This window comes from Sturnus vulgaris, chromosome 16, assembly GCF_052056855.1.
Source record: "Sturnus vulgaris isolate bStuVul1 chromosome 16, bStuVul1.hap1, whole genome shotgun sequence".
In the NCBI taxonomy this organism is placed as follows: Eukaryota; Metazoa; Chordata; class Aves; order Passeriformes; family Sturnidae; genus Sturnus; species Sturnus vulgaris.
The window spans coordinates 1,034,982-1,061,259 of record NC_142258.1 but is presented as its reverse complement, the minus strand read 5'-3'; the positions used below and the strand labels follow the sequence as shown (position 1 = coordinate 1,061,259).

The 26,278-nt window shown below is 58.3% G+C and overlaps 2 protein-coding genes across 4 annotated transcripts in view; one reads left to right on the top strand and one right to left on the bottom strand.

Moving 5' to 3' along the window:
* TRAF7 (TNF receptor associated factor 7) overlaps nucleotides 1-14,729 on the top strand; it is a 28,083-nt gene extending 13,354 nt beyond the window's left edge. For both annotated transcript variants that reach the window (XM_014886447.2, XM_014886448.2), the window contains exons 5-21: nucleotides 1,456-1,572; nucleotides 2,799-2,891; nucleotides 4,555-4,588; nucleotides 5,841-6,024; nucleotides 6,867-7,001; nucleotides 8,037-8,254; nucleotides 8,439-8,512; nucleotides 8,979-9,027; nucleotides 9,131-9,258; nucleotides 10,268-10,350; nucleotides 10,439-10,478; nucleotides 10,703-10,819; nucleotides 11,862-11,984; nucleotides 12,754-12,873; nucleotides 13,107-13,238; nucleotides 13,354-13,473; nucleotides 14,009-14,729. In XM_014886447.2, coding sequence (XP_014741933.1) covers nucleotides 1,456-1,572; nucleotides 2,799-2,891; nucleotides 4,555-4,588; nucleotides 5,841-6,024; nucleotides 6,867-7,001; nucleotides 8,037-8,254; nucleotides 8,439-8,512; nucleotides 8,979-9,027; nucleotides 9,131-9,258; nucleotides 10,268-10,350; nucleotides 10,439-10,478; nucleotides 10,703-10,819; nucleotides 11,862-11,984; nucleotides 12,754-12,873; nucleotides 13,107-13,238; nucleotides 13,354-13,473; nucleotides 14,009-14,023 — 1,782 coding nt within the window. In that variant the 3' untranslated portion in view covers nucleotides 14,024-14,729. The remainder of the gene's footprint in view (nucleotides 1-1,455; nucleotides 1,573-2,798; nucleotides 2,892-4,554; nucleotides 4,589-5,840; nucleotides 6,025-6,866; nucleotides 7,002-8,036; nucleotides 8,255-8,438; nucleotides 8,513-8,978; nucleotides 9,028-9,130; nucleotides 9,259-10,267; nucleotides 10,351-10,438; nucleotides 10,479-10,702; nucleotides 10,820-11,861; nucleotides 11,985-12,753; nucleotides 12,874-13,106; nucleotides 13,239-13,353; nucleotides 13,474-14,008) is intronic.
* A 216-nt stretch (nucleotides 14,730-14,945) lies between these two features.
* CASKIN1 (CASK interacting protein 1) overlaps nucleotides 14,946-26,278 on the bottom strand; it is a 29,054-nt gene continuing 17,721 nt past the window's right edge. Inside the window, exons 11-21 of one of the 2 annotated variants that reach the window (XM_088174183.1) lie at nucleotides 25,487-25,702; nucleotides 23,539-23,646; nucleotides 23,293-23,411; nucleotides 22,173-22,260; nucleotides 20,815-20,912; nucleotides 20,582-20,692; nucleotides 20,410-20,511; nucleotides 19,851-19,989; nucleotides 17,669-19,780; nucleotides 17,172-17,565; nucleotides 14,946-16,839 (exon numbers count right to left, since the gene is read on the bottom strand). In XM_088174183.1, the coding sequence (XP_088030309.1) occupies nucleotides 16,743-16,839; nucleotides 17,172-17,565; nucleotides 17,669-19,780; nucleotides 19,851-19,989; nucleotides 20,410-20,511; nucleotides 20,582-20,692; nucleotides 20,815-20,912; nucleotides 22,173-22,260; nucleotides 23,293-23,411; nucleotides 23,539-23,646; nucleotides 25,487-25,702 (3,584 nt within the window). In that variant the 3' untranslated portion in view covers nucleotides 14,946-16,742. The remainder of the gene's footprint in view (nucleotides 16,840-17,171; nucleotides 17,566-17,668; nucleotides 19,781-19,850; nucleotides 19,990-20,409; nucleotides 20,512-20,581; nucleotides 20,693-20,814; nucleotides 20,913-22,172; nucleotides 22,261-23,292; nucleotides 23,412-23,538; nucleotides 23,647-25,486; nucleotides 25,703-26,278) is intronic. The other variant, XM_088174184.1, reaches the window with a different exon arrangement.

Below are 26,278 nucleotides of genomic sequence, written 5' to 3'. Positions count from 1 at the left end.
TAGCCTTTCCTCCTTAAGGTTTATGTATTTAGTCAATAAATATGCTGTCTTTAAGGGGAAGACATTTATGCTTTGGCTTCTAAGCAGATGCAGCATTTCTGAGTTCCTTGGAGCCCAGGATCATAAAAATGAAGCATCAGAGCAGTGTGAGGAACCAGCAGCATTCTGCTCTGCTGCTCTCCTGCAGCCCAGCCAGGCTGCACTGGGACTGCAGCATGCTTTGTCTCTGGGGAGGGCAGCAGCCTCTGAACTCCATCTTGCAGCTTTCATTGCTGAATTTCCTGCTGGCCCCACTGCCCCCCTGCATTGCCTTTGTCTGTCCTTGGGTCTGATGTCACCCCCTTTCAGCCAGGGCAGGCACACAGCTCCTGAGGCTCAGATGGAACACGAGGAAAAGTGTTTTTCTTACAAGGTGCAGGACAGGAACTCAGCAGAGTCTGGTGTGTGCAGCTTTCCCTGTTCCCTGGGCAGTGCCAGGCCTGGCCTGGGAGTCCCTTTTCCAGTGGGCAGGATCTCCAGAGCTCCTTCCAGCCAACACTCCTCAGTGCTAGAGACTGACAGAGGCTACAGCCAAGCCTTGGAGAGTGGGACACGTGCAGATGCTCATCCATCATGCCTTGTCTAAAGTGTCTGAGGCTTCTGGCTTCATTCTTCTATTGCTTTGTCAAAGCATCCATTCTGCTCATTGAACACCTTTATTCCTCCTCTCTGCACCTTTTCCAGTCCACCAGCAGCATCTCTTCCAGAGTAACCCTGCAGTAGCTGCACTCCCAGTTGCACTGGATCCTCAAATCCAGTCTCCCCATGCTCTGCAGGGGTGCTTTGACACTGAGTGGCACCTTGGCTACGTGCTGATGGTTGATATTCCAGCCTGGGAGCCGTGCTGCTGGCTAATAGTCCAGCAGCAGCATTCCCTCAAAGCCAATCCCAAGGCTGCTGTAGGCAGAGGATCTCCATGGATTGGTGCACGGGGTGTCTGCTCCACTCTCCCCTCCCGAGCAGGAAGCGGCCGAGCCGGGCTCACAGAGAATTCAATAGAAGGAAGTCTCCACACTTACGCAAAGAAATTTGGCAGAAGTTAGATAGTGAGTGCAACAACAAGTGCTGCTGCAGAGATTAGAGACATTGCAGGAGCTGGAGCAGTCTCTGGGGGAGATTTACAGAGCTTTCCATGGAGGATTAATTCTTGCAGGCCGTTGCTTTGCGGGTGTGCACGGTAAGTGTGCAGGGAATGCACCTTGGAGAAAGTGATGTGCTTTGGAATTTCCACGTCAGCCTGGCTTAGGGAGTTAAACTCGAGTGCTTCTGTCTCTGGGCACGGTGCAGGGAAGGGCACACAGCGCAGCTGGGAGCGGAGCAGCTGAGTGTTGTGGAGTGGGGGGAAAACCGAACTTGAAGGCTTTTGCTGGAGTTTGGGAAGTGTTTGCACTGACCAGGGGCGCTCTGTGTCCGCAGCCTCCCATCAGCACCCCGCGCCGCTCCGACTCCGCCATCTCCGTCCGCTCCCTGCACTCCGAGTCCAACATGTCCTTGCGCTCCACGTTCTCACTCCATGAGGAAGAGGAGGAGCCAGTAGGTATTTGGGATTGTCTCAAGGAGCAGGATTAGGAAGCTCAGTGTCAAAAGAGTAACTTAGTGGACTTGTCGTGAGTACACAGAGCTCTCACGGGCAGATTTTGTGCCGTGCCTGGCTCAGACTCCTGCTTTTAATTTTGTTTCCACCACTGACTTTGTTTCCTCGTGTACCATTGCCCTGCCTGGAAAGCGAGGACAATGGTGAGGCTTTTCTGCTTCCCAGAAAAACTGTAAGTCTTTGCAAAGTCCTCTGTGATTCCCTGGCCCTGCAGCAGAGCAGGGTGGGTTGCAAGGCTCAGGCTCGTGGTCTGGCCCCAGGCAGCAAGAGAAATACAATTCCCCATGGATTTGGAGCCCCATCCCCATTCAGGGCTGCATGGCACCCCACAGACTTGATTGTAAACCCTGGGAAGGTGCAAGGAATTGTCTACGTGCTGGGGGAGGATACTTTTAAACTGAGCTTAGCTTGTGACCCAGTAACCAATCCCAAAGTGAATGAATAAAAGGTCAGGCAGCGTTCTGCCACTGATCTGGGATAAGAGTGCGTTTCATATTTGGGAACCCAGGGGGCTGTGTTTGCATTTCTGAGAGCAGCACAGGATGAAAAGACAGGGCGAACTGCAGAGATTGATTGGAAATGCTCTGAAATGTGAGCGTGGAGAGCTGTGGTGCTCTGGGAGGACGTGCTTGGAGCCCTGTGCTGCCTGTCCTAGTTGGTAAACCAGACTGGAGAGATGGGCTCATTGCAGCAGAAACAATATTATTTCTGCTTCCCAAGGAATGAAGGAGCCCTTCCTTCAGAATGCTGCAAAAACACAAGAGTTCAGGCTGCTTTAAAATTGCTCTTAAGCTCGGGCTTAGTACAATTTTGACAACTCTATGCTCAGGCCAAACAAGGACAAAGTCCCAGCCAGTTCTGGTGACTTGAATCATTGGCAAAGAAGTTGGTCTGTTCAGTTTGCTGTCAGGTGCTGATCCTGCCAGATGCTGGTGGCCCCCAGTTTGTGATGAGCTGAGGGTTTCCAGCCATTCCCAAGTTCATTCTTCCCCTGCTTGCACTCAGCAGACCCAGACAGAATTTTATGCTGACACAATGAAACCCTCGGTGTGCCCCAGGCTCCCTGAGGCTCACCACTCAGAGATTGTGTTATTCCTTCTGCAGAGCTGCAGGCTCTTGGTTTGGACTAACCCAGGCTGTGTGTGTCCCTCTGTGTGCCCTGCAGGAGCCCCTGGTGTTTGCAGAGCAGCCGTCCGTGAAGCTGTGCTGCCAGCTGTGCTGCAGTGTGTTTAAGGATCCCGTCATCACAACCTGTGGGGTAAGGCAGGGCTCTCCCAAACATCCTGGGTGAGCCACAACCAAGCCTGGACTGTCCCCTCTGTCTCTTTCTGGGGATTGTCAAGCAAAACTAGGGCTTGCTTAAAATGGGATGGCTTTTCCCAGGAGAGCTGCGCTTTAGCCACCCTGTCTTGGTCATCTTCAGTCTCTTGTTGTGGCTTCCGTGAGGTCGAAAACTCCTCTGGAAGGGCTCTGCAGGAGCTCCTGGGCACCCCAGCAATGCCTGTGCTTCATTTGTGAAGGAAGTGTTGCTTATAAAACAAGAATGGCTTGAAGCTTCATTTAGTTAATGTTTGCAAAGGGATTTGAGATCCTCAAATGAAAGGCACAGGGTGTTATGAATATTCTTCTGGATTCCATTTTAGTGGGATTTAATAGAAGCTGTATATTATTCCTGCTTCTGTGCTACTTGTGAAGAAAGATGGCTTTGAGATGGCTCTAATGCTTCTGACGTGCTTCTGATCACCAGAATGGGGCTGTAGCAACAGCAGTAGAGCTCAGGATTGTTTATTGCAGTGAGGGTGCTATTCCCCTAAAAGTGCTGGAAGCTGTTGTAGTTTGGCTGCAGCATTCCAGTAAGCAGCCCTGCACAGAGACACCGAGATTTACTGGTTAATGTGGAAAAATCCCCAGTGCAGGAAGCAGCCTGGCTTCATCTGCAGTCCTGCTCTGGCAGCTCTGGAGGGAGCTCGGTGCAGCTGTGCCGGGCAGGAAAAGGCCATGGGAGCAGGGCAGCAGATAACAGCTCCAGGGGGGGGACTCAGAGCCCTGCCAAGAGCTGGCTCTGTGGCCAGGGAATGTGGCTGAGGAGGCTCCAGGGAATGCACAGGGCAGGATCAGGACCAGTGAAATGCTGCAGCCTTTATGTTCATTAGTGTGTTAGATTGTGTTTGCTACTTTGTCAAGTTAAACTGTCAGGACGGAGAGGGGAGCTATTTAAAGTGCTCAAATTTACAGAGCATTTAATGGGCTTACAAAGCAGCTGTTCCATCTGCCTGGCAGCAGGACAGGGCAGCTTCTGCTGCCTTAAGAGGGCTCCAGAGGGATGGATGTGATGGGCTGAAGGACAGGGAGAGGCCAGGCTTCCCCTGCCCTGAGGGCTTCTCAGGGGAATGAGAGGGATGATGTTGGCTCTAGTGGAGGGTGAAATAGAGAAACCCTGTGCAGGTGTGGAGGGTGGGAAAGGCTTGGATGTGTTGAAGAGCAGGCTGGATGGAGCTCTGAGCCCTGGTCTGGTGGAAGGTGTCCTCCCCATGGCAGAGAATTGGAACTCGATGATCTCTAAGATCCTTCCAACCCAAACCGTTCCAGAATTCTGTGATCCCATGAATATCAGAGTGTGGCAGAACATGCCCCTGGCTTTGGCTTGCACCACGATCATGGCCTGATCCTGAGCAGGGAGAACATCAAAGCTCCAAACCGTGTTCAGTGCTCTCGGGAGCAGGACCTGTGCTTCACCCTGAGCTGCCTGAGCAAGCAGCTGGGGTTTGCCCTGTGGTGCTGAGCTAAAACAGGCAGAACAGCTGCTGAGGCTCCTGAGCCACAGGCTTTGCTATCTCCCACCTTTCCCATCAGCAGCCACAGGGAATAATTTGCCAGCTCTCGCTTTGCGCTGACGCTGCTGTTCCTCTCTGTCTCCACAGCACACGTTTTGCAGGAGATGTGCCTTAACATCTGGTGAGTACAGAGCTGCCCTTGTGTGATGCAGCCAAAACACTATTATTTTCTGGTTTATTTGCTTTCACCTAAAGAGAAACCTGCAGAAAAATGTCCAAAGGGCTTAAAGCGAGCTGCCAGTCAGATGTGCCACTGCAGCAGTGAGGGGCTGGGGGCTGATGGTGCACTCTGGAGCATGGGCACTGCAGAGAAGGCTGGGCCCTGCTCCTGGGCACAGGATGTTCTCAGATCCTGGAAAATGCAATGGATAATCCCAGGATAATACATGTCTCGCCCAGAGTTGACCCACTGATTTCAAACTGAAAGCTTTCTGTGGCCTGCCTGGATAAAGAACCAGGGACCACGTTTGGCATCAACCCCTTCTCCCCCATCCCCTCAGTGCCAAGGCTCTGAGCCCTGACTGAGCTGCTTTGGCTCATCCAGTTCTTCCAGAATCCTGGGTGAGCCCAAGCCCCTGGCTGCTGGCCTGGGCTAACCAGCTCCCACTTGGGTTGGACTCTGGCTGCAAAAAAAAAGACTTTTTTTGGCACGAGCCTGTGTCCCTCTTGGCAAGCTGTTGCTCAGCACAGAGCCAAGTCATTGGCATTACCAGAACAGTGAGCCCTGAGGAGGTCCCTGGGGAGTCCTGCAAAGCAGCAGCTCTTTCTGCCTTAGGAGTTTTGTGTTCCATGTGCAAGAGGTCCCTCTGCTTTGCATCTTAATCCCCTCAATGTGCTCTGCTATATCAACCCCAGCCCACAGATCTGTAGCAGAAGGCTTTGCAATTGCAATCCCCATGCCTGGAGTGTTCCATAAACAACTGGATGTGGCAGAGCTCAGTTCACAGGGTGGTGATCAATCCAGGGCTTGGACTCCATGATCTTGGGGGTCTTTTCCAACCTAAAGGATTCTGGTTTCAGTGGTTGTTGGCAGCAGGGGCTGAGCCCAGACCTGGCTGAGGAGCAGGTTGTGGCTGGGGCATCTGGTGATTTGTGCTCACTGCTTGTGAATACTCAGTGTGGGCTTCTTTCATTGGCACCTCCCTCAAATCATTATGGATTAACATAAACTGTCACTTTTCCAAGCCCCCAAGGCAAACCAAAGATAACAGCTTGGAGACCTTGGGTGAATATTCCCATTGCCACTCACCTGGGAGTTGGCTGACTTGAACAGAGAAAGCAGAAAAACCCAATTTCCACTCAGGAACTCTTAGAAACCCTTCCTGCCTTGTCTCAGCCCTTTCTGACCATGCCACCCTTTCCCTCCCTGGCAGAGAAGTGCCCGGTGGACAATGCCAAGCTGACAGTGGTGGTGAACAACATCGCGGTGGCCGAGCAGATCGGGGAGCTGTTCATCCACTGCAAGTACGGCTGCAGGCCTGCAGCCAGCAGCAAGCCCACGGCCTTCGAGGTGGACCCCCGGGGCTGCCCCTTCACCATCAAGCTGAGTGCCAGGAAGTGAGTGCTTCTTGCAGCCTGCAGCCTCCCCAGGGAAAACCTGAGATGCCCTGGGGCACGGGCAGGGTGGCTTCAGGGGACAGTTTAAATGAGCTGGTGGCAGGGGAAGGATGATATTTTGGGGTTTATTTTTTGGGTTTTTTTTCTTGGTTTTGTTGTGGGGGTTTTTTGTGGGTTTTTTTGGGGTTGTTTTTTTTTTTGTGTGTTTTATTGTTTGTTTTTGTTTTTTGGGGGTGTTTGGTGGGGTTTTTTTTGTTTTGGGGTTTTTTTGGGGGAGTTTTGTTTTTGGGGTTTTTTTTTGTTTTATTTTGGTTTTTTCCTTTTTTTTTAGTTTGTTTGTTGTTTGATTGGTTTTTTTGTTTGTTTGATTGGTTTTTTTCTGTTTTTTTTTCTGCTCCCTGAGTACCAGTACTGGGACAGGAGGTGCATTGTGAGAGCAGCCACCTCACATCTGGGATTAAAACTCCATAGCCCTGGTCAAGTAGAGAACTTGGGGTTCTTTTTGTAAAAGGAATTATCTTAGTTATATCCTATGAATTTGAAATCTGTCTCCCTCCTCATCCTAAATGTATTCCCTGTTTTCCCTGTTGTTGATGGCTGCCTGAAGGCTCAGTCCATCATCTGCAGAAGTAGATATGCCCTGTGAAAATGTGGCCTATCATTACTCTCAATTTTCTGACCAAATGAGAATTTAAAGCTGGAATTGCAGTCTCAGAGCAGGAGGCTTTGGATCATCTGACAGCCTCACAGGACTGGTTTGCTCCTCTCCTGACTGACTGTGTTGTTCCCATTAATTTTTGCTTGTTGCTGATTTTCCCTGCCTTTGCTTCCCCCATGGACAGGGATCATGAGAGCAGCTGTGATTACAGACCCGTGCGCTGCCCCAACAACCCCAGCTGCCCTCCCCTCCTCAAAATGAACCTGGAGGCTCACCTGAAGGAGTGTGAGCACATCAAGTGTCCCCACTCCAAGTACGGGTAAGGAGCTGATGCTTTTGGCTGGGGAAGCTGCACTGAGCTCATTACTCAGCTGCTTTTTGCTCTGAGCTGCTCTCCCTCCCCAGTGCTGTGCACTGGTCTGAGGCTGAGCTGGGGAGTTCAGGGATTGCAGGAGGCAGCCCCAGAGCCTCTGGGTGGGAACAGGCAGGTCACAGTGCCCGAGGAGGAGGAGGAGGGTGAGTGCACAGGCAGAACAGCTGGAGGAGAGTCAGAGCACGAAGAGAGGGGGATGAGGGCAGGAGTAATTTGAGCACCATGGCAGTGTCTTGGCAGCCAGGCCTTGTCCCAGGGCAAGGGAAGTGCTGATCCACCTCAGAGGATTCCCTGTCACCCGAGCCCCAGGGCAGCCCCTGCTTGGGTTTATTGTTGCAGGAAGAGGGTTCACAGAAAGTTCTTCCAGCACTGGCACAGGGCAGTGGTGCAGTCCCTGAGGGATTTAAATGCCGTGTAGGTGTGGCCTTGGTGGCCTTGGGGGAAGGAGTGGGCTCAGTGGTCTTAGAGGCCTTTTCCAACCCCAACAATTCTCTGATTCCATGGTCCTAAGCCATGGCCTGGCAGAGGCAGAGCAGCCCTGACCCTGTGCCATGCTGCAGGCCCGAGTCAGCATCTGCTGAGGTCAGCTGCAGTTTTTTCCACTGGTTTTAATGGCTCCTGGTGAACACAACAAACTGATGCCACACTCCATCTCCTGCCCAAGATCTGCTTTTCCTTGCAACTTCCCAGACAGAATCCAGTCTGGGGCCAGTGCCCTGGCTGGAACAATGGGAGCTGCTTGGCCTGTCTAGTCCTGCAGTTGCCTCTCCCAGCAGGATCATAGAATCATTAAAATTGGAAAGGATCTCCCAAGATGACCAATCCACCCTTTGAAGGATCATGAACCACAGTATCCCTGCTGCTGCAGGAGGAGCAGGACAGCTGGGGACCCACACAGGCTTTGGAGCTCCTCTGAGGAGCCAGCTGAGCAAGGAATCTCCAGCTGAGCCCTGCTCCAGCCAGCATCTGCCTTCCCTTCAGGTGCACATTCATAGGAAACCAGGACACCTACGAGACCCACCTGGAGACGTGCAAGTTCGAGGGTCTGAAGGAGTTCCTGCAGCAGACAGACGATCGCTTCCACGAGATGCAGGTGGCCATGGCCCAGAAGGACCAGGAGATCGCCTTCCTGCGCTCCATGCTGGGCAAACTCTCTGAGAAAATCGATCAGCTGGAGAAGAACCTGGAGCTCAAGTTTGGTGAGTGTGCAGCAGAGCTCTGTGCTCAGAGCTGTAGGGACAGGGCAGCTCTTTGGGCTCAGCTTTCCCTGCTGCTGGCACAGCAGTGTGTTCTGAGGCTGGGTGGCAGTGGGTACCCTCTGCCTGGTCCCTGGGATGCCATCAGTGGCTCTGCAGTGACTCTGGGCCTGTCCCTCTCTTGCAGATGTGCTGGATGAGAACCAGAGCAAGCTGAGCGAGGACCTGATGGAATTCCGCAGGGATGCCTCCATGCTGAACGTGAGGATGGGCCCTGGGGTGGAGTTACCTGGCTCTGCACCTAGCTGGGCTTCTCCTGCACTGGGGAGAGCCTTCTGCTCCAAAGCCTGGCCCTTTGACACAGCCTGGGCATTGTCCCCTCCTCCCTGCCTGCAGAAAGCAGGGAGATAAGCAGATCCAAGCAGTCTGGTGAACTGCAGAGTGAGGACAGCATATTCTGAGAGGTATTTCTGGGCCTCTCTGAATACTGAAGAGTTTAGTGCAGGTCTGAGGTGCTGTCAGAGCCCTGTGGTCTCTGGAGGGAGGTGACAGGGGAATGTGGCACTCACAGGGTAGAGCAGTGACCTCTGGGCTGCTGAGGAAGGGTTCTGTGGGAGTCCAGAAGACAAGAGGGGTTGTAGCAGTGGAGGGGACAGTCCTAAAGCCATGTCCAGGGCAGGCTGGCCTGGATGGCTGCACAGCTCACACAGCTTGTTGTGTTTTTCAGGATGAGCTCTCCCACATCAATGCTCGGCTCAACATGGGCATCCTTGGATGTGAGTATCCCCCTGGTGCCCACTGCCTGGGGCTGGCTGTGGGGGATGCCCAGGGAGCCCTCCTGGCTGCTGTCCCTCCCTCACCTGCCTCTCCTTTCTGCAGCCTATGATCCTCAGCAGATCTTCAAGTGCAAGGGGACCTTTGTGGGCCACCAGGGCCCCGTGTGGTGTTTGTGTGTGTACTCCATAGGAGACTTGCTCTTCAGTGGCTCCTCAGACAAAACCATTAAGGTAAGAGCTTCCCTCTTCCATGCACCTTCTGCATTTGCACGTGGAACAGAAGCTGAGTTCATTTGTGGGGTGGGGGATGTCACTTCCTAAAGTTTCCTCCAAAGAATCAAATGATTTTTTGTGATTATAGTTGGACAAAATTCTCTACAAGGAAACATTATGTGCTAGTGAAATTGAGAGACAAACAGAGATCTTTGCAAAGCTCTGATTAGAATCTCATTCCTGCAGCTGCTGGTTTTGCTTTATGTGGCATTTAGGGTATTCAGGACTATTTCAGCTTCTGATTTTATGTTCCTTTGTTACAAAAAGTCATCTTAGAACAAAACATTTGTCCCTGATGCAATGTGTCCTTTCCCTATTTTATGGCACGTTTGTTTTTCTTTGTCCTGTTTTCAGTAACTCAAACTGACAGCACTGGCCCTGTGCAGCCTCCACAGCCCTTCCCAGTGTCACTGTGGTGGCTGCTGGTGGCTGCTGGCCAGGCTGGGGACCCCATGGGCTGCCATGACTAACCCTGCCAGGAGCAGAGCTTTGGTTTCATTTCCTTGGCTTTAGAGCCACATGGAAGGAAATGAATATTGCAGTATTTTAGGGAAGGAAAGATTTCTCCCTGTCCCAAGTTCCTCTTCAGAGAGCAGTGTGTGCTCAGGGGAAAAGCCTTTGCAGTGGCAGAAGAAGCTGTGCTGTGCCATTGGAGCCCTGGGATGGGAAGTGCTAAAGCAGGAGCCTGAGAGCTGCTCCTTTGTCTCAGTGTCTTGTGTTGGCCTGGGCTGAGGGAGGCAGAGCTGGAGCAGCTGATTCCTGCTGCTGGCTGGCCTGTGTCTCCTTAGCTTCAGCCTGAGCCTCTGCAGTCCATTCCCTCTGCTAGCCAAGCCCCCAGGTGACAGGCAGGCAGTGCCCAGGTGACTGACAGGCAGTGCCCAGGTGACAGGCAGTGCCCAGGTGACAGGCAGTGCCCAGGTGACTGACAGTGCCCAAGCTCCAGCCTCTGCCTTGTGTTTTCTGTTAGGTGTGGGATACCTGTACCACATACAAGTGCCAAAAGACCCTGGAGGGTCATGATGGAATTGTGCTGGCTCTCTGCATCCAGGGGTGAGTGAGGAGGGTCACCTGTCCCTGGGGACCCTGCACATGGCACTGTCCCTCTGTGACCCTGCTGTCATTGCTGTGTCCCTTGCAGGAACAAGCTGTACAGTGGCTCTGCTGACTGCACCATCATTGTGAGTACAGGGCACCCACAGCCTGCTCTGCAGCAGGGACTGTCCCTCCTCTGCCAGGGACTGATAACCCTCCTGTGCTGTGTCCACTCCTGGCTTGGGGGTTTCCTGCAGGCTGGATTTCCTGCCTGGGAGCAGGAGGCTGCTGCTCTGAGCTGGGGCAGGGTGACCCCCTTGATCTTAGAGGGCTTTTCCCACTTAAACCATTCCATGATTCTTGTTTGCAGGTCTGGGATATTCAAAACCTGCAGAAGGTGAACACGATCCGAGCACACGACAATCCTGTTTGCACTTTGGTCTCCTCACACAACATGCTCTTCAGTGGCTCCCTCAAAGCCATCAAGGTGCAGCTCCAGGGCTCCTCTGGGGCTGCTTGGGGATCAGCAGTACAAACTCTGAGGCAGAAGTGTCCAAAGAGGAAGGAAGTGGCATTTTGACCTGTAGGTGACCTTGTTGCTAAGGTCTCCTGAGCCACAGAGCAGCCAGCACTGCAGAGGTTTAGCCCATGCTCTGTGCTCAAGGGAAAGCTGTTCTCTGGCTGCAAAAACACTGTATTTCTTTCAACTCTGTAAACCTGAGGCTGCAGCTGGGGTATCCTGGCACTTCCTGAGCATGTGTGTCCTCAGGTCCCCAACAGACCTGCCCAGCCCATTGGGAATTGTGTCTGAGCTCCAGAACTGGCTGGAGATTCAGGCTGCCTGTTTTGAAACCGCCTCCAAAGGATCTTGAGCCTGCATTCCCTACCTAAAACATGCAGAAATCAGGAACAGCTTTTCAGGCTGCCCTTTAAAGCCTTGGCTAGATTCCCATGGCTCTGCTTCCAGCTCCTGGTGAGACAGCTTATGGGCCCGTCCATCTGTAAGAGGACTGTGCTCTTTTCTTTCTCTGGGGCCTGGAGTGGTTCAGCTCTGGAGAGAGCTCAAGGCTGGAGCAGCCACATTGCATAAAGAGAATTTGGGGCCTTTTGGGTTTGTCATCCCTGGCCACTTCCTGCCAATGAGCCAAGCAGGCTCAGAGTGGGGGGAGTGAGATCTGCCAGTCCCTGCGTGCCAGGGGTGGGAGAGGAGCTTTGTGGGAGTGCAGGGCAGTTCCTTGCTGCAGCTGTGGTTTAGGTTTTGCAGCCCGTGGCTCTGCTAGGGAAGGGTCTCTGCCAGCAGTAATGCAGGTTCCAGGCTGGCTCCCTCAGGGAATGTGCTTCCTCAGCAGTTCCTGGGTTTTATCAGCGAGTCAGTGGGATCAGGCAATTCCCATCAGGCAGGAGAGCTGGCACAAGGATCCCCACAGGAGCTGTGAGGGTGGGCAGGGAGGGTGGGCACTGCTGCCCACGTCCTGCCCAGCCCCACTGAGATTCCTCCCCGTGTGTGTGTGTGTCCCTCCTTTCCATAGGTGTGGGATATTGTGGGTACTGAGCTCAAGCTGAAGAAGGAGCTGACAGGTCTCAACCACTGGGTTCGAGCACTGGTGGCTTCCCAGAACTATCTCTACAGTGGATCTTACCAGACCATCAAGGTGGGAGCCTGGCACTGGTGACACCCTGAGCCACCTCTCCCTGTTCCTCTCTGTGCTCTGCACTGGGGCAGCAGCACCAGAGGCAGCTGCTGGGATGGGAGAGCACTGCTGACACCTGGGATTTTCCTGTGCTGATTCCATCTCTGCAGGCTGGGCCTCGGGAGCTGCCTGGGAGACTCCCTGGGATAAACTCCCTGGGATAAAGTCACTGGGATAAACTCACTGGGATAAATTCAATGGGAAAAACTGGGGCCTCAGCCATGGCGCCTCGTGGCTGCCTCAGCCTTATCTGCACTGACACTCCTGCTGATAACAGGGGAAGGTCACTGTCTGGCTGCAGAGTTACCATAAATCCATGTGAGGGTTCCCAGTGCCCTCCCTCCTCTGTGCTGGCTCAGGTTTTGATGAATAGTTCACCTCTCAGCATCTGGGGGACACAGGAAAATTGGAAGTTGCCCGTCTCAGTGTTAATGAATCTCTGTTAATTTGTCTGCATTGGGTTTTAGTGCTATCAATGACTAGGCTGTGTGTGCACATGTGTGAAGTCTCCACACAACGTTCCCAGCCTGGATATCCAAAGTTGGGCAGCTAAATAAGATAACAGGGATTTGCTGTTGAGTGCTGAGCATTCCCAGCTGGATATGTTTGTCCCTAAAGGTGTGATGTGGGCACATGGGGAGCCAGGCTGACTCTGTGTGTGGCAGAATGGCTGCAAGGGATCTCCTCACTGGAGAAGGGTCTCATCCTGCCTCTGCTCAATCTCTCTCAGATCTGGGACATCAGGAACCTGGAGTGTGTGCACGTGCTGCAGACGTCGGGAGGCAGCGTGTACTCCATCGCTGTGACCAACCACCACATCGTGTGTGGCACCTACGAGAACCTCATCCACGTATGGACCAGCTGGGATGGGCTGCTTGGCATGGGGATGGGCACAGGGGCGTGGGGATGGGCACCTGGACCAGCTGGGATGAGCTGCTTGGCTTAGGAATGGGTGTGGGCACCTGGCTCTGCCCGTCCCTCGGGATCCCACCCTGGCACGGTGCATGGAGACGGAAACACCTCTCAGGGAGGAGCTGGGTGGCCTCAGCCCAGTGCAGTGCCCCAGCCCAGCTGTCCCTGCAGGTCTGGGATATCGAGACCAAGGAGCAGGTCCGCACACTGACCGGGCACGTGGGGACAGTCTATGCCCTGGCCGTCATCTCCACGCCCGATCAAACCAAAGTGTTCAGCGCGTCCTACGACCGCTCGCTCAGGGTACGTGTCACCTGTGTGTCACCTGTGTGTCACCCTGTGTGTAACCCTGTGTGTCACATGCAGCATCTCTGTCCCTCTGGGCTGTGCTCAGCTCACACTCCCCGTGTCCCTGCAGGTTTGGAGCATGGACAACATGATCTGCACCCAGACCCTGCTGCGCCACCAGGGCAGCGTCACCGCCCTGGCCGTGTCCCGTGGCCGCCTCTTCTCCGGTGCTGTGGACAGCACTGTAAAGGTGGGTTTGCTCAGGCTTCTCCTGAGCTTCTCCTGAGGCTTCTCCTGCCTGGTTTGGGCTCATCCAGTGCTGGAATTAGGGCATTAAATGAGTTAGGAGCCAGGTAAGGGTTGAGCTCTGCTCCCAGGGAGCAAGTGGCCAGACAAAAGGGCATAACCTCAAGCTGAGCCAGGAGAGGTTCAGGTTGGACATCAGGAAGAATTTCTCCATGGAAAGGATTGCTAAAGAAGGGGCTGTCCATGGAGGTGGTGGAGTCCTCATCCCTGGAGGTGTCCAGGAAATGGCTCAGTGCTCTGGGCTGGGTGACCAGGTAGGGATCAGTCACAGGTTGGATTCGATGATCTTGGAGGTCATTTCCAACCTTAGTGATTGTGTGATTCTTTGAAACAAGGGAATAGTTCTCCACAGGTGGGAGGTTTCCCTCCTGACAGTGTTGTGGGTGCTGGCAGCCCAGAGGGAAGCTCCCTGGGGGATGAGGAAAAGCCCACAGTGCTGCTCAGGAGTCACTGCCTGCTGTGCCCTTGTCTGTCTGCAGGTCTGGACGTGCTAACGAGAGTGTCACACGAGTCCTGCACACTGAAAGACCAAAAACTCTCCCCTCCATCGGCCTGTGGGTGACCACACCACTGAAACGACTGCTGCAGCTCCTCCTGCACCGACCACTGCCTGCTGCTGCTGCCCCTGGGCCAGCTCCCCCCCAGCCCTGGCTGGTGGCTCTCTGGACAGCTCTGCCCCACGGACACTCCAGGTGTTCCCTCAGATCTGCCCCAGATGTTTGGGAAAAGAGGAAGCTGTTCCAGTGCCAGTGGCCTCCTCTGCCTGTGTCCCCCCAGCTGGGGACACCCCCAGGCTGGGGCTGGACACCTCAGGGCCAGGCCAGCACCAGGACTGGACAGAGCCTGTCCTGGTGGGGACACCGGGAGGCTGGGCCCCTGTCCACGGCAGGACTGAGCTTTAGGCCATACCCTGGGTGGGCACCCGACCCCTTTGTGTCTCTAGTATTTAATTTTACTGCCAAGGCGCTGGGCCAATCCATCTGGGAAGAGATGTTTCCTTGAGTAGCCAGGTACGATTTTTATGCCACAGCTAGTTCTCAAATCAAGTTCCACAAGCCCATTGTTCACCACCATGTAATAATGGTCTCCGCATTAAAGACAAAAAGCCTCTGTTGCATTTTTACTCACATTTTCTACTGTTTTTAAGATTGTAATATAGATTTGATTATTTCTTCATTGACAATAAAAGCAGAAAGAGTTGTTCCTGCCCGGTGTGAGTTATTGCAGGGAGCCAGCAGCCAGCACTGGCCCCGTGGGGTGAAAATTGGGGTGTAGGGACCAGGCACCTCACTGGGGACAGGTCCCAGCACCCCACAGAGGCACCCAGGGGTGCCCTGGGACCGTGCAGCACAAACACCCAGCACACCACAAAGACTCGGGAGGGCTTGGGGACACAAACAGTGGTGGCAGCCCAGCAGGGGTTTTATTTTTTTTATTTTTGTTTAAATATTTGTTGCCAGACTTGGTATAGGAGCAAACGTCTTCACAGCACCACGAGCCATCTACAATTCAGAATAGGAAGAATAAAGACAAGTAGAGGTGAAATCTAAGCACAGAAGAGCAGGGAGCAGCACCAAGATGCAGAGCTGGACAGATGGGATACAATACAGAGTCCATAACTTAATCATAAAAAATATATATATGTATATATCCATCATGTAGAACTTTATGGATTTTTTTTTTAGATACATATTTTTTTTTCAACAGATATTTTCAGGCGGGTGATTTATTTATTTTTTTAAATTATTTTTAGAGTCTTTTTTTTTTTTGTATTTTGTTGTTTTGTTTTTTTTTCTCCAAAAGAAATTTCAAAGTTGTGCCAAACACATCTGGATCAGCGACCACAACGGGAGAGACGGGGGAGACAGGGCAAGGGAGGGACAGGAAAGGAGGGAGAGACCACTCCACGTCTCGAGAAAAGAAAGGAACAGCAACACTTTTGTTTGGAAACCACAAGCAAAAAATGCATTCATCAGGACTCAAGCGACTGAACCAGACTCCAACTCCAGTTTGTACAGGAATATACAGCGGTGCATCCCGCACCGGGCACACGCACACCCACACGCACCCAGACACAGACCGACAGCAAAAGCAATAAAAAGAAACCAAACCAAACCCTGAAGACACTCCAAAAGAAATGAAACACCTCCAGTGTTAAAGAATTAACAAAAACCTCCATAAAACAAGGCACATCCTTTGAGTTCGTAACGGTGGAAAAAGAAAGACGTGACACTGAATCCCAACGGAAAACCCGACCAGAACCGCTCGCACGTACCTTCCACCCAGAGAAAAGGTAAATATTGTGCTACTCTTAGAATGAGTTTGCCACAAGACACACAGCTTAGTATAATCTAATAGTTTTTCTCAAGCTAAAATCCAGTTTTCTCTTGATTTCTTTTAAACTGCTTTATATATAATTGCTAATATTTTTAAATCTTTTAAATATATATTTGTTAAAGTTTATTTCTTTTTTATTATTTTGGGGTTGGGGGAAATCTGCTTTATATCTTTTTTTTTTTTTTATTTTTTTTTCCCCTCCAATAAATTAATACTTTTTTTTTATATAGCTTATCACCGTCCTGTCCCCGGGGCGGGGAGGGGCCGGGCAGGGGCACGTCCCGCTGCCCCTCAAGGCCACCACCAGCCTTGCCCGCCCCCGCCAACGCCGACCGAGAAAGAAAACAAAGTTTAAAAATCAAAATTAAAAACGGAGCAAAGAAACCCAAGTGCATTTGCCCGCCCGGCCCTGCCACCAGCAAACGCCATCGGTGACACGCGGCTGGCGGAGCCACCACGCCGGGCAGGGCTTGTGCTACATTCGGGTCACAGAGACCCGCGGTGCCAGGGCTGGCAGGGCACGGGTGGCCACCGGCCGGGTCAGTCGGGAGCCCCCCGGAGCCCCGGGCACGGTTCGGTCCGGAGCGTGTTGCTTTGTTTCTTCTGTTGGGTTTTATTTCTGTAGGTTGTTTTTGTTTTTTGTTTTTTTTTTTTTTTTTTTGCTTCTGCAAAAGGGAGTCCTGCCGGAGCCGGCGCCGAGTCCGTGAGCACAATCCTGAGGTATCTTCTTCTTTGTGCAAACCCCGAGGGACGGGATGTCCGGGAGGGGACGGCTGTACAAAGGGGACGGGGAGAGGGCGGCGGGGCCGGGGGGTCGTGGATCGTTGTGCCCTTGTGCCCACGTAAGCCCTGAGGTTCTCGGGGCCCTGGCGCCCCTCACTCCAGCATGGCATCCAGCTGGTCCGCCAGGTCGTCGAACATGCTGCCGATGTCGTCCAGGATGCTCACGGTGCTCTTCGACTCCACGGCCGAGCTGGGGAGTGACAAGAGACGGGTCAGGGCAGTTCATGGCACGGGGACACGGCACAGCTCCCTCTGCCCCATGGCACGGCCCTCCTGCCCCTTTGCACTGTGTCCCCAGTGCCATGGCACAGCGTTCTGGCTCCGTGTCTGGGTGTCCAGACCACCCACGTGCCTGCCCATGCTGCTCCAGCAAGATGTCCTTCAGTGTCACCTCCCCAGCGCGGTTCCAGCCAGGGTCCCCTGCTGCTCCTCCAGCACCACCCCACTCCCACCGTGGTGTCACAGCCCAGTGTCACAGCCGAGCTGACCCCTGGCCCACCACCCCCCCCTGCGCCCCCTTACTCTGCCGCCTGACTGTCCTCCTGCTTGATCTTCTCCTCCACAGCCTGCAGCGCTGCGGCCAGGGACGCGCTCGTCTCCTCCAGCTTCTGCTGCGCCAGCTCGGGGCCGGCGCTGTCCACGGACGGGCTGGCGATGGTGGAGCGGGGCGGCTTCACCGGCACCTGCTGGGGCTGCGCTCCGGGCGACAGGGGCTTGGCGGGGCTGGAGCAGAGCGAGGGCGGCGTGCTGGAGGGTTTGGCCGCGGGGCTCAGCTGCCGGGCTGGCGATGGGGCTGGCGTGGAGCTGGCGCTCACCGACTGGATGGCGGCGTGGGGTTTGGGGGGTTTGGGCGCCGTGGGGGGCGGCGTGGGCTTGGGGGACACCGGGGGCGGCGTGCCATGGACCCGCTTCACCTCTGCGGAGAGAAGGGAGAGGGGCAGGAGGGCGGCGGGACCGGCTGGGACACCCGGCGTCCGCCCCGCGGAGCGCCCGTCCCATGGGGCTGGCGGGGCACCTACCTGGGCTGCCGGGGCTTGGGATGGGCACCTTTTTGGGGACGGGCACGGGCGGCCCAGGCATCTTCTGAGGCGGCTGCGTCAGCACAGGCTTGGGGGACACCGGCGGCTTGAAGGGTTTCTTGGGCTCGGCGGGCGGCGGGACGAACTCGGGGCCGTCGGGGCGGGCGGCGAGCGGTGGGGTGGGCGGCGGCTCAGCCCCGCTCAGCTCCGAGGCCGGCCGCCGCTTCACGGTGCCGGTGCCGTTCTGGTAGACGGCGAGCGTGGCCGGCTCCAGCGCCGCCTCCTTGTCCTTGGCTTTGGGCCGGCGCTTGACGGTGTCGGACTCGGTGAGGACGAAGCGGACGCCGTCCTGCTGGCTCTGCCTGGCCCGGATCCGCCGCTTGAGGGTGGCGCTGGCCTCCACCTTGGCCAGGTCGCCGTGGCGGTGCGCCGGGGACAGCCCCTCGCCCGTCTCTCCCCGGGCCGGCCCCAGGGGCCGCGGCCGCTGTTTGATGGTGAGGGTTCCGTCCTCGGCGAAGGGGATGCCGTCGGGGGAGCCGCCGCGTTCCACCCGCAGCCGCTCGCCGGGGCCGTCGGCGGCCGCCTCCGACCGCACGCTGTCGGTGCGCTCGCGGCGGGCGGCTGCCACCAGCCCGGTGACCGGGCCGCTGATGGTCCGGCGCCGGTTCACCACCTCCCCGTCCAGCCCGATGGCCTCCTTATGCTTCACGGTGGCCAGGACGGTGGCCACGCGGGCGCGGTCGGGGCTGCCCGGGGGAGGACCGGGCTGTAGGTAGTAGCCCTCGGGCGCTTTGGCCGGCGCTGGTCCCGGCCCGGCTGCCACGTGTGGTTTCTGCAGTGCCAGCCCTCGGGCCCCGCCGCCGATGGAGGACATCTCCAGCATGGCCGCGATGCTGCGCACGCTGCCGGCGCTGCCCGTGTCCACGCTGCCGCCCAGGTCGCTCGCCCGCCGCTGCTCCCGGCGACTCTCGCCCTCGCCCGGGGCTCCGACGGCCGCGTCGCCCTCACCCTCCTTGGGGAAGTCCTCGGCCATGCCGGCGCTGGAGATGGCAGAGCTGGAGCGCTTGGGAGGGGGCGGCGGGGGTCCCTTCTTCTTGGGGCGCACGGCGAAGGACTGGCTGCGGTTGACATTCTTGTCGCCACCGGCGGGTGCCCGCACCGAGTGGCTGCGGCCCACGCGGCGCTGGACGGTGGCGTAGGGCCCCGCGTCCGGCACCAGCAGCTCGTCCCTCTCCTGCTCGCTGTCCGAGGCGGCGTAGCGGTTCAGGCTGTGCGCTCTCTTCTTCGGCCTGCCCGGCTCCTCCTCGCCCTCGCCCGCCGGCGGCAGGCACAGCACGGGCACCGAGACGGGCAGGACGGGCACCCCCGGTGGTGCCGCCTCGCCCTCGCTGGGCTGCGGCAGGACATAGGCGAAGCCGCGGTGCGTGGGCGACTGGGGCAGGGAGCGGGGCGATGCCGGGCGCTCGCCGGGCGGCAGCAGCTGCGGGGTGGGCTTCACCTTGGCGGTGGCGTGAGGAGCCGCCGGGCCTTGTGGGGACGAGGGTCGTGCCTTGCCGGGGGTCTGCGGTGGGGTCAGCTGCCCGGCGGAGGCTGGGAAGGGCTGCCGGGGTTTGCCGGGCACCGGGGGCACGCTGGCACGCTTCACGGGGTGGCCGTGCCGGGGCGGGCGGATCTCCTTGGGCGGCGCAGGGGGGCTCTCCCCGGTCCCCTCGGCCAGGTACTCCTGGCTTTTGGAGATGGCAGCGGCAGGAGGGCCCCGCGGGCCGTCCCCCAGCAGCTCCTGCGAGCTGCTCATCAGCCGGGCGCGGCCGCCCAGCCCCGGCGGCGAGCGGTAACCGGGGGCCGCGGGGTTCGCCGCTTTCTCGGGGACATCCTCCGGGCCTTCGCCCGTCATGGCCACCTGCAGCTCGCTGCTGAGCTCGCTGTCCTGGAAGGTGGTCATCTTGGGCGACTGGCACTCGGGGGGCTCCGGCGGGGGGGACTCGATGGTCAGCACCTCTGGGCACGGCCCCGACGCCTTCCTCTTCAGCGTGCCCGGCTCGTACTTGCCCAGCTCGGCCCGCTGCAGCTCCGCCAGCTTCTTCACCGCCAGCATCAGCTTCTTCTGGTGGCCTGGGGGCGGCACATGCCATCAGTGTCACCGCCAAGGCCACCGCAGCCAGCGCCGCGCGCGGGGCCTTACCCAGCTTGGTGATGCCGATCTCCTGCAGGTCCTCCCAGGTGATGTCGGTGATGAAGTCGATGTTCTCGTAGCCATTCTCCACCAGCACCTTGTAGTACTGGGACAGGCCGATCATGGAGAGCCACAGCGCCAGGTTGGCCTGGGGTGGGTGCAGGGCAGGGCTCAGCACCAGCTGGCAGCAGGGTCTGGCCCCACCATCCCCACCCATCATTTCTGGGGGATCACAGCCCCAGGGGACTCTCCTCGGCCCTGTGCTGTCCCTGTGCCCCACAAGCATCCTGGGCTATTCCCAGCCCTATTCCCATGGGAAGCCTCTCACTGTGCCCAGACTTTGTGGCAGGAGGGGTGTCAGGGGACGCAGTGCCACATCCACATGGATGACAGCCGTCACCAGCCCGATGTTCCCCGGGGAGAGATCTCTGGAGGGGACATGGGCAGCTCTGGGACTGTGGAGCCAGCTCCTACCCCTGTCCAGTGCCACCCCACCCCGGAAGGGAGGAGGGGACTCGTTGCCACCATGGATGTGGCTTCTGTCCCCCTGGCCCTGCACATTCCTCACCGGTTTGTACTCGGGCAGCCACTCGGGGATGTTGAGGTTGTTGATCTCGGAGGCGATCTTCTTCCTGTGCCCGGGCTTGGTGACCCCGATGGCCGTGAGGTCCTGGGGCAGAGAGGGGGGTCAGTGCCGCCCTGCTCCGGCCGTGCCTCCCTCCCACCGCCCCCGGCCCCACCTCCGGCGTCATCCGGCTGATGGTGGTGATGTCGTAGCCGGCGTTGATGAAGTTGGGAGCGTAGAGCTGCAGCTGGAACTTGCAGAGCCACTGGTACACGGCCTCCGAGCTCTGGGGTGAGAGGGACACACGGATCGGGGCGGTTCTGGGGATGGGGACCCGCCACTCCTACCCACATCCCCCAAGCTGTCCCCACCACATGCTCCCCACGGCACCCAGCGCTCCCCGCTCACCTTCCCCTCTGATGGTGGCTCCATTTTCTTCAGCTGGGGCTCGGCGGGGGGCTGGGGGGCGTAGGGGGAGCTGGCCACGCTCTGCGACCGCGACGAACCTGCCGGAGGGGCAGCGGTCAGCGGGGCTGCCCAGCCCAGGACTCTGGGCAGATGGGAGGGAGAGCCCAGCCCTGCCCTGGGCAGGATGCCACAGCCACACCTCCAGGCTGGCAGGACCAAGGCAGGCACAGGAGAGTGATAGAGTGACAGAGTGACAGAGTGACACCCACCCCAGCACAGCAGCCCGGAGCACCCCGCGGTGCCATGGACAGGGTGCTGCTCCTCGGGGAGGGGCAGGCGAGCTGCTGCACCCAGCACGGCCCCGAGCAGTGGGACTCAGCCAGACCTCTCCTCCAGAGCGAGTCCCTGGTGCCCAGGCAGCAGCCAGAGGGGTCCCTCTGCCCAAAACCCTCTGACCTCACTCCTCTGTCCTTGCCACCAGCCAGGCAGGCTTTGTACGAGCTGTTCATCTCTTGGTGCCCACCCTCCGCGGTAAGGAGGGCTGCCCTGAAATTTTTGCCTCATGTTTTTGATCAGGATGAGCAAGAAAAGCCTCTTCCCCCTCACCAGCAACTGCATCTACCGAGTGTGTGTGTGTGTGTGTGTGTGTGTGCATCCTCCTTGTGTGTGCATCCTTCGGGCATCTGCATCCCACTCGCGTGGGCATCCTCCTCACATGTGCATCCCTCTGCCGTGTGCATGTCCCTCACGTCTGCATCCCACTTGCGTCTGCATCGCTCCAGCATGTTTCCCCCTCTCCCTGGCAACGTCTGCACCCCCTCCCCGCGTGTCCACCCCCCTCCCCGGAGCGCATCCCCCTCCCCAGGTCTCTCTCTGCCCGCAGCCTCCTCCCTCCCCGCAGCCCGAGCAGCTCTGGGCATCCCCCCACGCCCACCCCCACGTGTGCATCTCCCGTCTGTCCCCCCCAATTCCCAGGCACGTGCCACTCCCGTGGCGTGGGCACCCCCGTGGCGTGGCCATGCTCCCCGCAGCCCCCCCAGACGGCGGTGGCGAGGTGGGGTGGGGGATCCCCGCTCGTGGTCCAGCAGGGCTGGCGGGGGGGCCAGGGAAGGGAAGGGGCCGGGGAGCAGCGGTGCCCCCCCTGCCCGCCCCATGCCGCCCCCCGCCCCCCACGGGCCCCCACTAACCGAGGCAGGAGAAGGCCTGGCAGCAGCCGAAAGGCGAGAGAGTCATTTTTTACCCACACGTTTTTCTTCTGGCGACGGGTGCCGTGGCAATAAAAAAAAAGACAAATCCCTGGATCCACGGCACGGCCAGGGCTCCTCCTGCTCCGGCAGCCGGGCGGCCGCAGCACGCACCTGCGGGGATGTCCTGCGCCTTGGCCGGCCCATCGCCCACGGCAGACTCTTGCGCAGAAGCCTTCTGGGAAAGGACCGTTGCCAGCAGCTGAAAAACACCCCGGGAAGGGGGGAGAGAAGGCAGGAGTGAGGCGGGCGGAGGGGGCCGGCGGGCCGGGGGGGTGCGTGTCACGGATGTCGCGGATGTCGCGGATGTCGCGGGTACCGTGGGTGCTGCGGGTGCTGCGGGTGCTGCGGGTGCTGCCAGCTCGAGCGAGGGTGGGCAGAAAGGGTTGCAGCAGATTTTGGTGGCAGCGGGGAGAGCGGGAGCCGCGGGAGCAGCAGATGGTGCTTTGCCGGCAGCAGGAGCCCACGGCACCGCCGCACCCCAAATCCAGCCTGGCACATGCCCAGCCCGGGCTGCCGGCACGGGCTGTGGGGTCCGCGGTGCCCACCAGACGGAGAACCCCTGGCTGGCAGCGTGGTGTGGCTCAGGGGCACGTGGGCATGGCAGGCAGGATGCCAGGGGACGTGGGCTGGCGGGCTCTGTCACCGGGGAACGGGACAGCCCACGGGCAGTGCAGGGCTGCTGTGCCAGCGGTGCCGGGGCAGCGTGCAGTGCAGTGTGCAGGGCTGGTGACAGCAGTGCGTTGGTGGCAGTGTGCCATGCCGGTGGCAGCAGTGCGTGGTGTTGGTTGCAGCATGCCGTGCCGGTGGCAGCAGTGCATGATGGCAGTGTGCCATACTGATGGAGCAGCATGTGCAGTGCAGTGCGCTGGTGGCAGCAGTGCATTGGTGGCAGTGTGCCGTGCCGGTGGCAGCAGTGCATGGTGGCAGTGTGCCGTGCCGGTGGCAGCAGCGTGTGCAGGGCAGTGCAGAAGCCCCTGCAAGCGGCAGCTCAGACACGGCACAGCAGCCCGGGATGGACCTGTGGAATGTTTTGCCGGAGGCTGAGCCTAGGCAGCACTCAGGGGCCAGGTGGAGGGGACACACTGGTGGCCACTGTCAGTGAGGCGTAGCCGGTGGCCCGCAGGGTATGGATGAGGCTTCACAGCACCCACTCAAGTGCCAGGGCAGGCAGCAAACGCTGCAGGACTGCTGCCAACAGCAGCTGGCACGGCCGCCTCGGGGCTCGCCTTACCTTGACGCCTTCGGAGCCGGCGTGCAGGGCGTGCGCCCCGCTGCCCGCGCTCTGCCCGCTCCCCGAGCTGCGCGCCGAGGCCACGCTGCCCGTGCTGCCCAGGCTGCTGCGGTCACCACCTGCACAGAGAGGAGAGGCTGTCAGGGCTCTGAGCCCCTGAGCTGAGAGGGGACGCCACGGTGTGGTTGTGACAGAGCCACCGCCACGTCCTGGCTCCGCGTCCCGGGCGGTGTCAGCTCGCCGTACCTGCGAAGGGTTTCCGCAGCACCCAAATCTCCTCGGCGGGGGCGGGCGTGGCTGATCCGCCCTGCGATGGTGACAGGTGGGACGGGCTCATGTCGGCCCCGCGGGACCCTTGGTGGCAGAGCAGAGAGAGCGGCTGTCAGGCGCCTGGCTCTGTGCTCGGGATCGCACGGGTGTGGCACGGGACAGGTGGCCACGGCCCCGGGACTGGTGGCCACGGCCCCGGGACTGGCGCTGCTGCTCGTGGGAACAACCCCACAGGGATGGTGTGGGGGATCCCGGCTGTGTCCGTGCCCAGGGATGCCAGAGCCATCCTAGGGCCTTGTCCCACTCCAAGCTGGCAGAGGTGACAGTGACCAGCCCTGGGCCCCCGTTGTGCAGAGCATCCCCTCACCACTGCCAGGGACAGACTCGGGGTGGGGTGTTCCAGTGCCCAGGCTGAGCTTAGACAAGGGACAGGGACTGTCATCCCTTCACAGGACAGGATGGGGACATGACCCAGTGCAGGGAGCAAAGGGCAACCCAAGCAGTGGGGAACAAGGTTCCCACCCCACTGTCCCTTGTCCCAGGCAGTGCTGGCCGTGTCCCTGTAGCTGCCTGCACCCATCTAGGGAGACAGGGGGACCATGCAGGGCTAGGAACCGGGTACTGACACTCTGGTGACACACAGGGGACACAGCAGTGGATGAGAGGAGCTGGCCCTCCTCTGGGGCACAGCGTGAGGGTCACCCCTGGGCATGGCTCCTCACCAGCTCACTGTGCTCGCCACCTCTGCCAGGTCCCATTTGCTCCAGGGACACCCAGCTCTGAGCCCAGGGGGACAAACAGCATCAGGTGAGATGGACAACAGCTCTACAAGGCCAGTGCTGCCACGGCCCCACCATGGCTCACTGTCCTGCCAGCCACAGGGCACTGCCACCCTGCCACCAGCCATGGGGTGTCACCACCTCACTGCCAGCCACAGGGCACTGCCACCCTGCCACTAGCTGTGGGACATTGTCACCTCACTGCCAACCAGGCCAGTTCTGCTCATGGAGCTCCTCACTCCAACATCACCAGATATAGCAGGGGACAGGTGGTACAAGGTGATAAAGCCACTGAAGGAGCACAGCAGGGGACAAACGACCCCACCAAATCAGGCTGGGACATCTCTGAGCTGCACATGCCATGGTTGGTCACACCAAGAGGAGCCTGGGCTTGTGCAGCTCCGTGTGACCCCTCCAGGAGAGAAAGCCCTGGGGAAAAAGAAATGCTCCCTTGTCCCCAGTGCCAGCACGGCCACCCAGTGCTCCCCAGCACAACCTCCTTAGCCGCTGCCACCAGGGCATGTGCAAAGAGCCCTGGCCCCAGGCATCGAGGACTGCATCCCTGCAATCCCCCTGGGTGCCCTCGACGCACAGACCTGCAGCATCCATCCCCTGCCTGTGTCCTGGACAGTCCCCAGGGTTCAGATGGCCTCAGCCTGCGCCGAGCCAGCCCCGAGAGCATCCCCTGGGAAAGCTCCCAGTGCCGCAGCCCCTTCCAGCTCCGTGTGACCTGCTCAGAGCTGGGCCCTGCAGGGAGGCTGTGCCTGGCAGAGGGTCCCTGTGCCTGTGGCACAGAGCTGTGGCACCGTGCTGCCTTCCCTGCCCCGGCACAGGGCCGTGAGTGCTTTGGGGGTGCCCACACACCCAGCCAGGAGTGCAGGGACAGCGGGGTGGGGAGGGTGGGCTGTGCCATGGGCACACAGCAGCGCTGGAGCGGGTGTGCGGGGACAGCGATGGCACGAGTGTGCCACCCGTGCGCCCCTCACTGCACGCATGCAGGCGCATGCACACGCTGCATGCACACACACACACGCCCCCTGCAGCCCCCCGGCGAGGGGGAGAGGCCGAGCAGAGAGAAAACGACACACTCTTGAAAGGAAAAGAAAGGAAAATCCATGGAGAGCACGAAGCGAGCGGTGAACTACCTTGTCCGTAACGCGGCTCGTCGGCACTGCTAGGGGAGAGCCTGTGATAGCCAAAGGAACTGAAAAGAGTCTGATGGGAATGTGGTGGTGGAGGTGGAGGTGGAGGCAGGGAATGGAACGGATGGGACGAGGCGTCACCGTTTAGCACAGCAGCCCCGTAAGCCGGGAGCGGGATCTTTTGGAAGTGTTGGGGGATTGTTACAGTCTCCCATGAACCTGATAATAAAACATAACAAGAGACAAAATGAAAAGAATCAAAATAATAGAGACACGCTCAGCGCCGCTAAAAAAAAAAAAAAAAAAAAAAAAAAAAAAAAGGAAAAAAAGAAAAAAATAAAGGAAAGAAAATAAAAGAAAAGAAAGGGGAACAAAGGAGCAAATAAAAAAAGCGACCAAAGGGATGTGGAGGAGCCAGAACCGAGACCCAACCGATGCAGAGCCGAGGCGAGGAGCAGCAGCAGGAGCTCAGCACACACAGCCCGGCGCAGGGTACGGACACACGGACACATCCCACGGATCTGACACGGACACTGCGACAGCCCCACGGGTCATGGGCGTGTCCCAGCCAGGCTGCGGGGTCCTGCTCCCCCAGAGCCATCCCAGGGAAGTGGGGCTGCAGGCAGGGCTGGGCTGGGGCTGCAGCACCGGCACCCCCGTGTCCAGCTGGCTGAGCCACGGCACAGAGCCTGCACCCCACGCTGCTGCCCCACCGCAGCCAGTGGAGTGGCTACAGAGCCCCACAGCCTGGCTAACACGGCCGTGGGCCAGCTGCAGCCCAGGAGCCACAGGGCA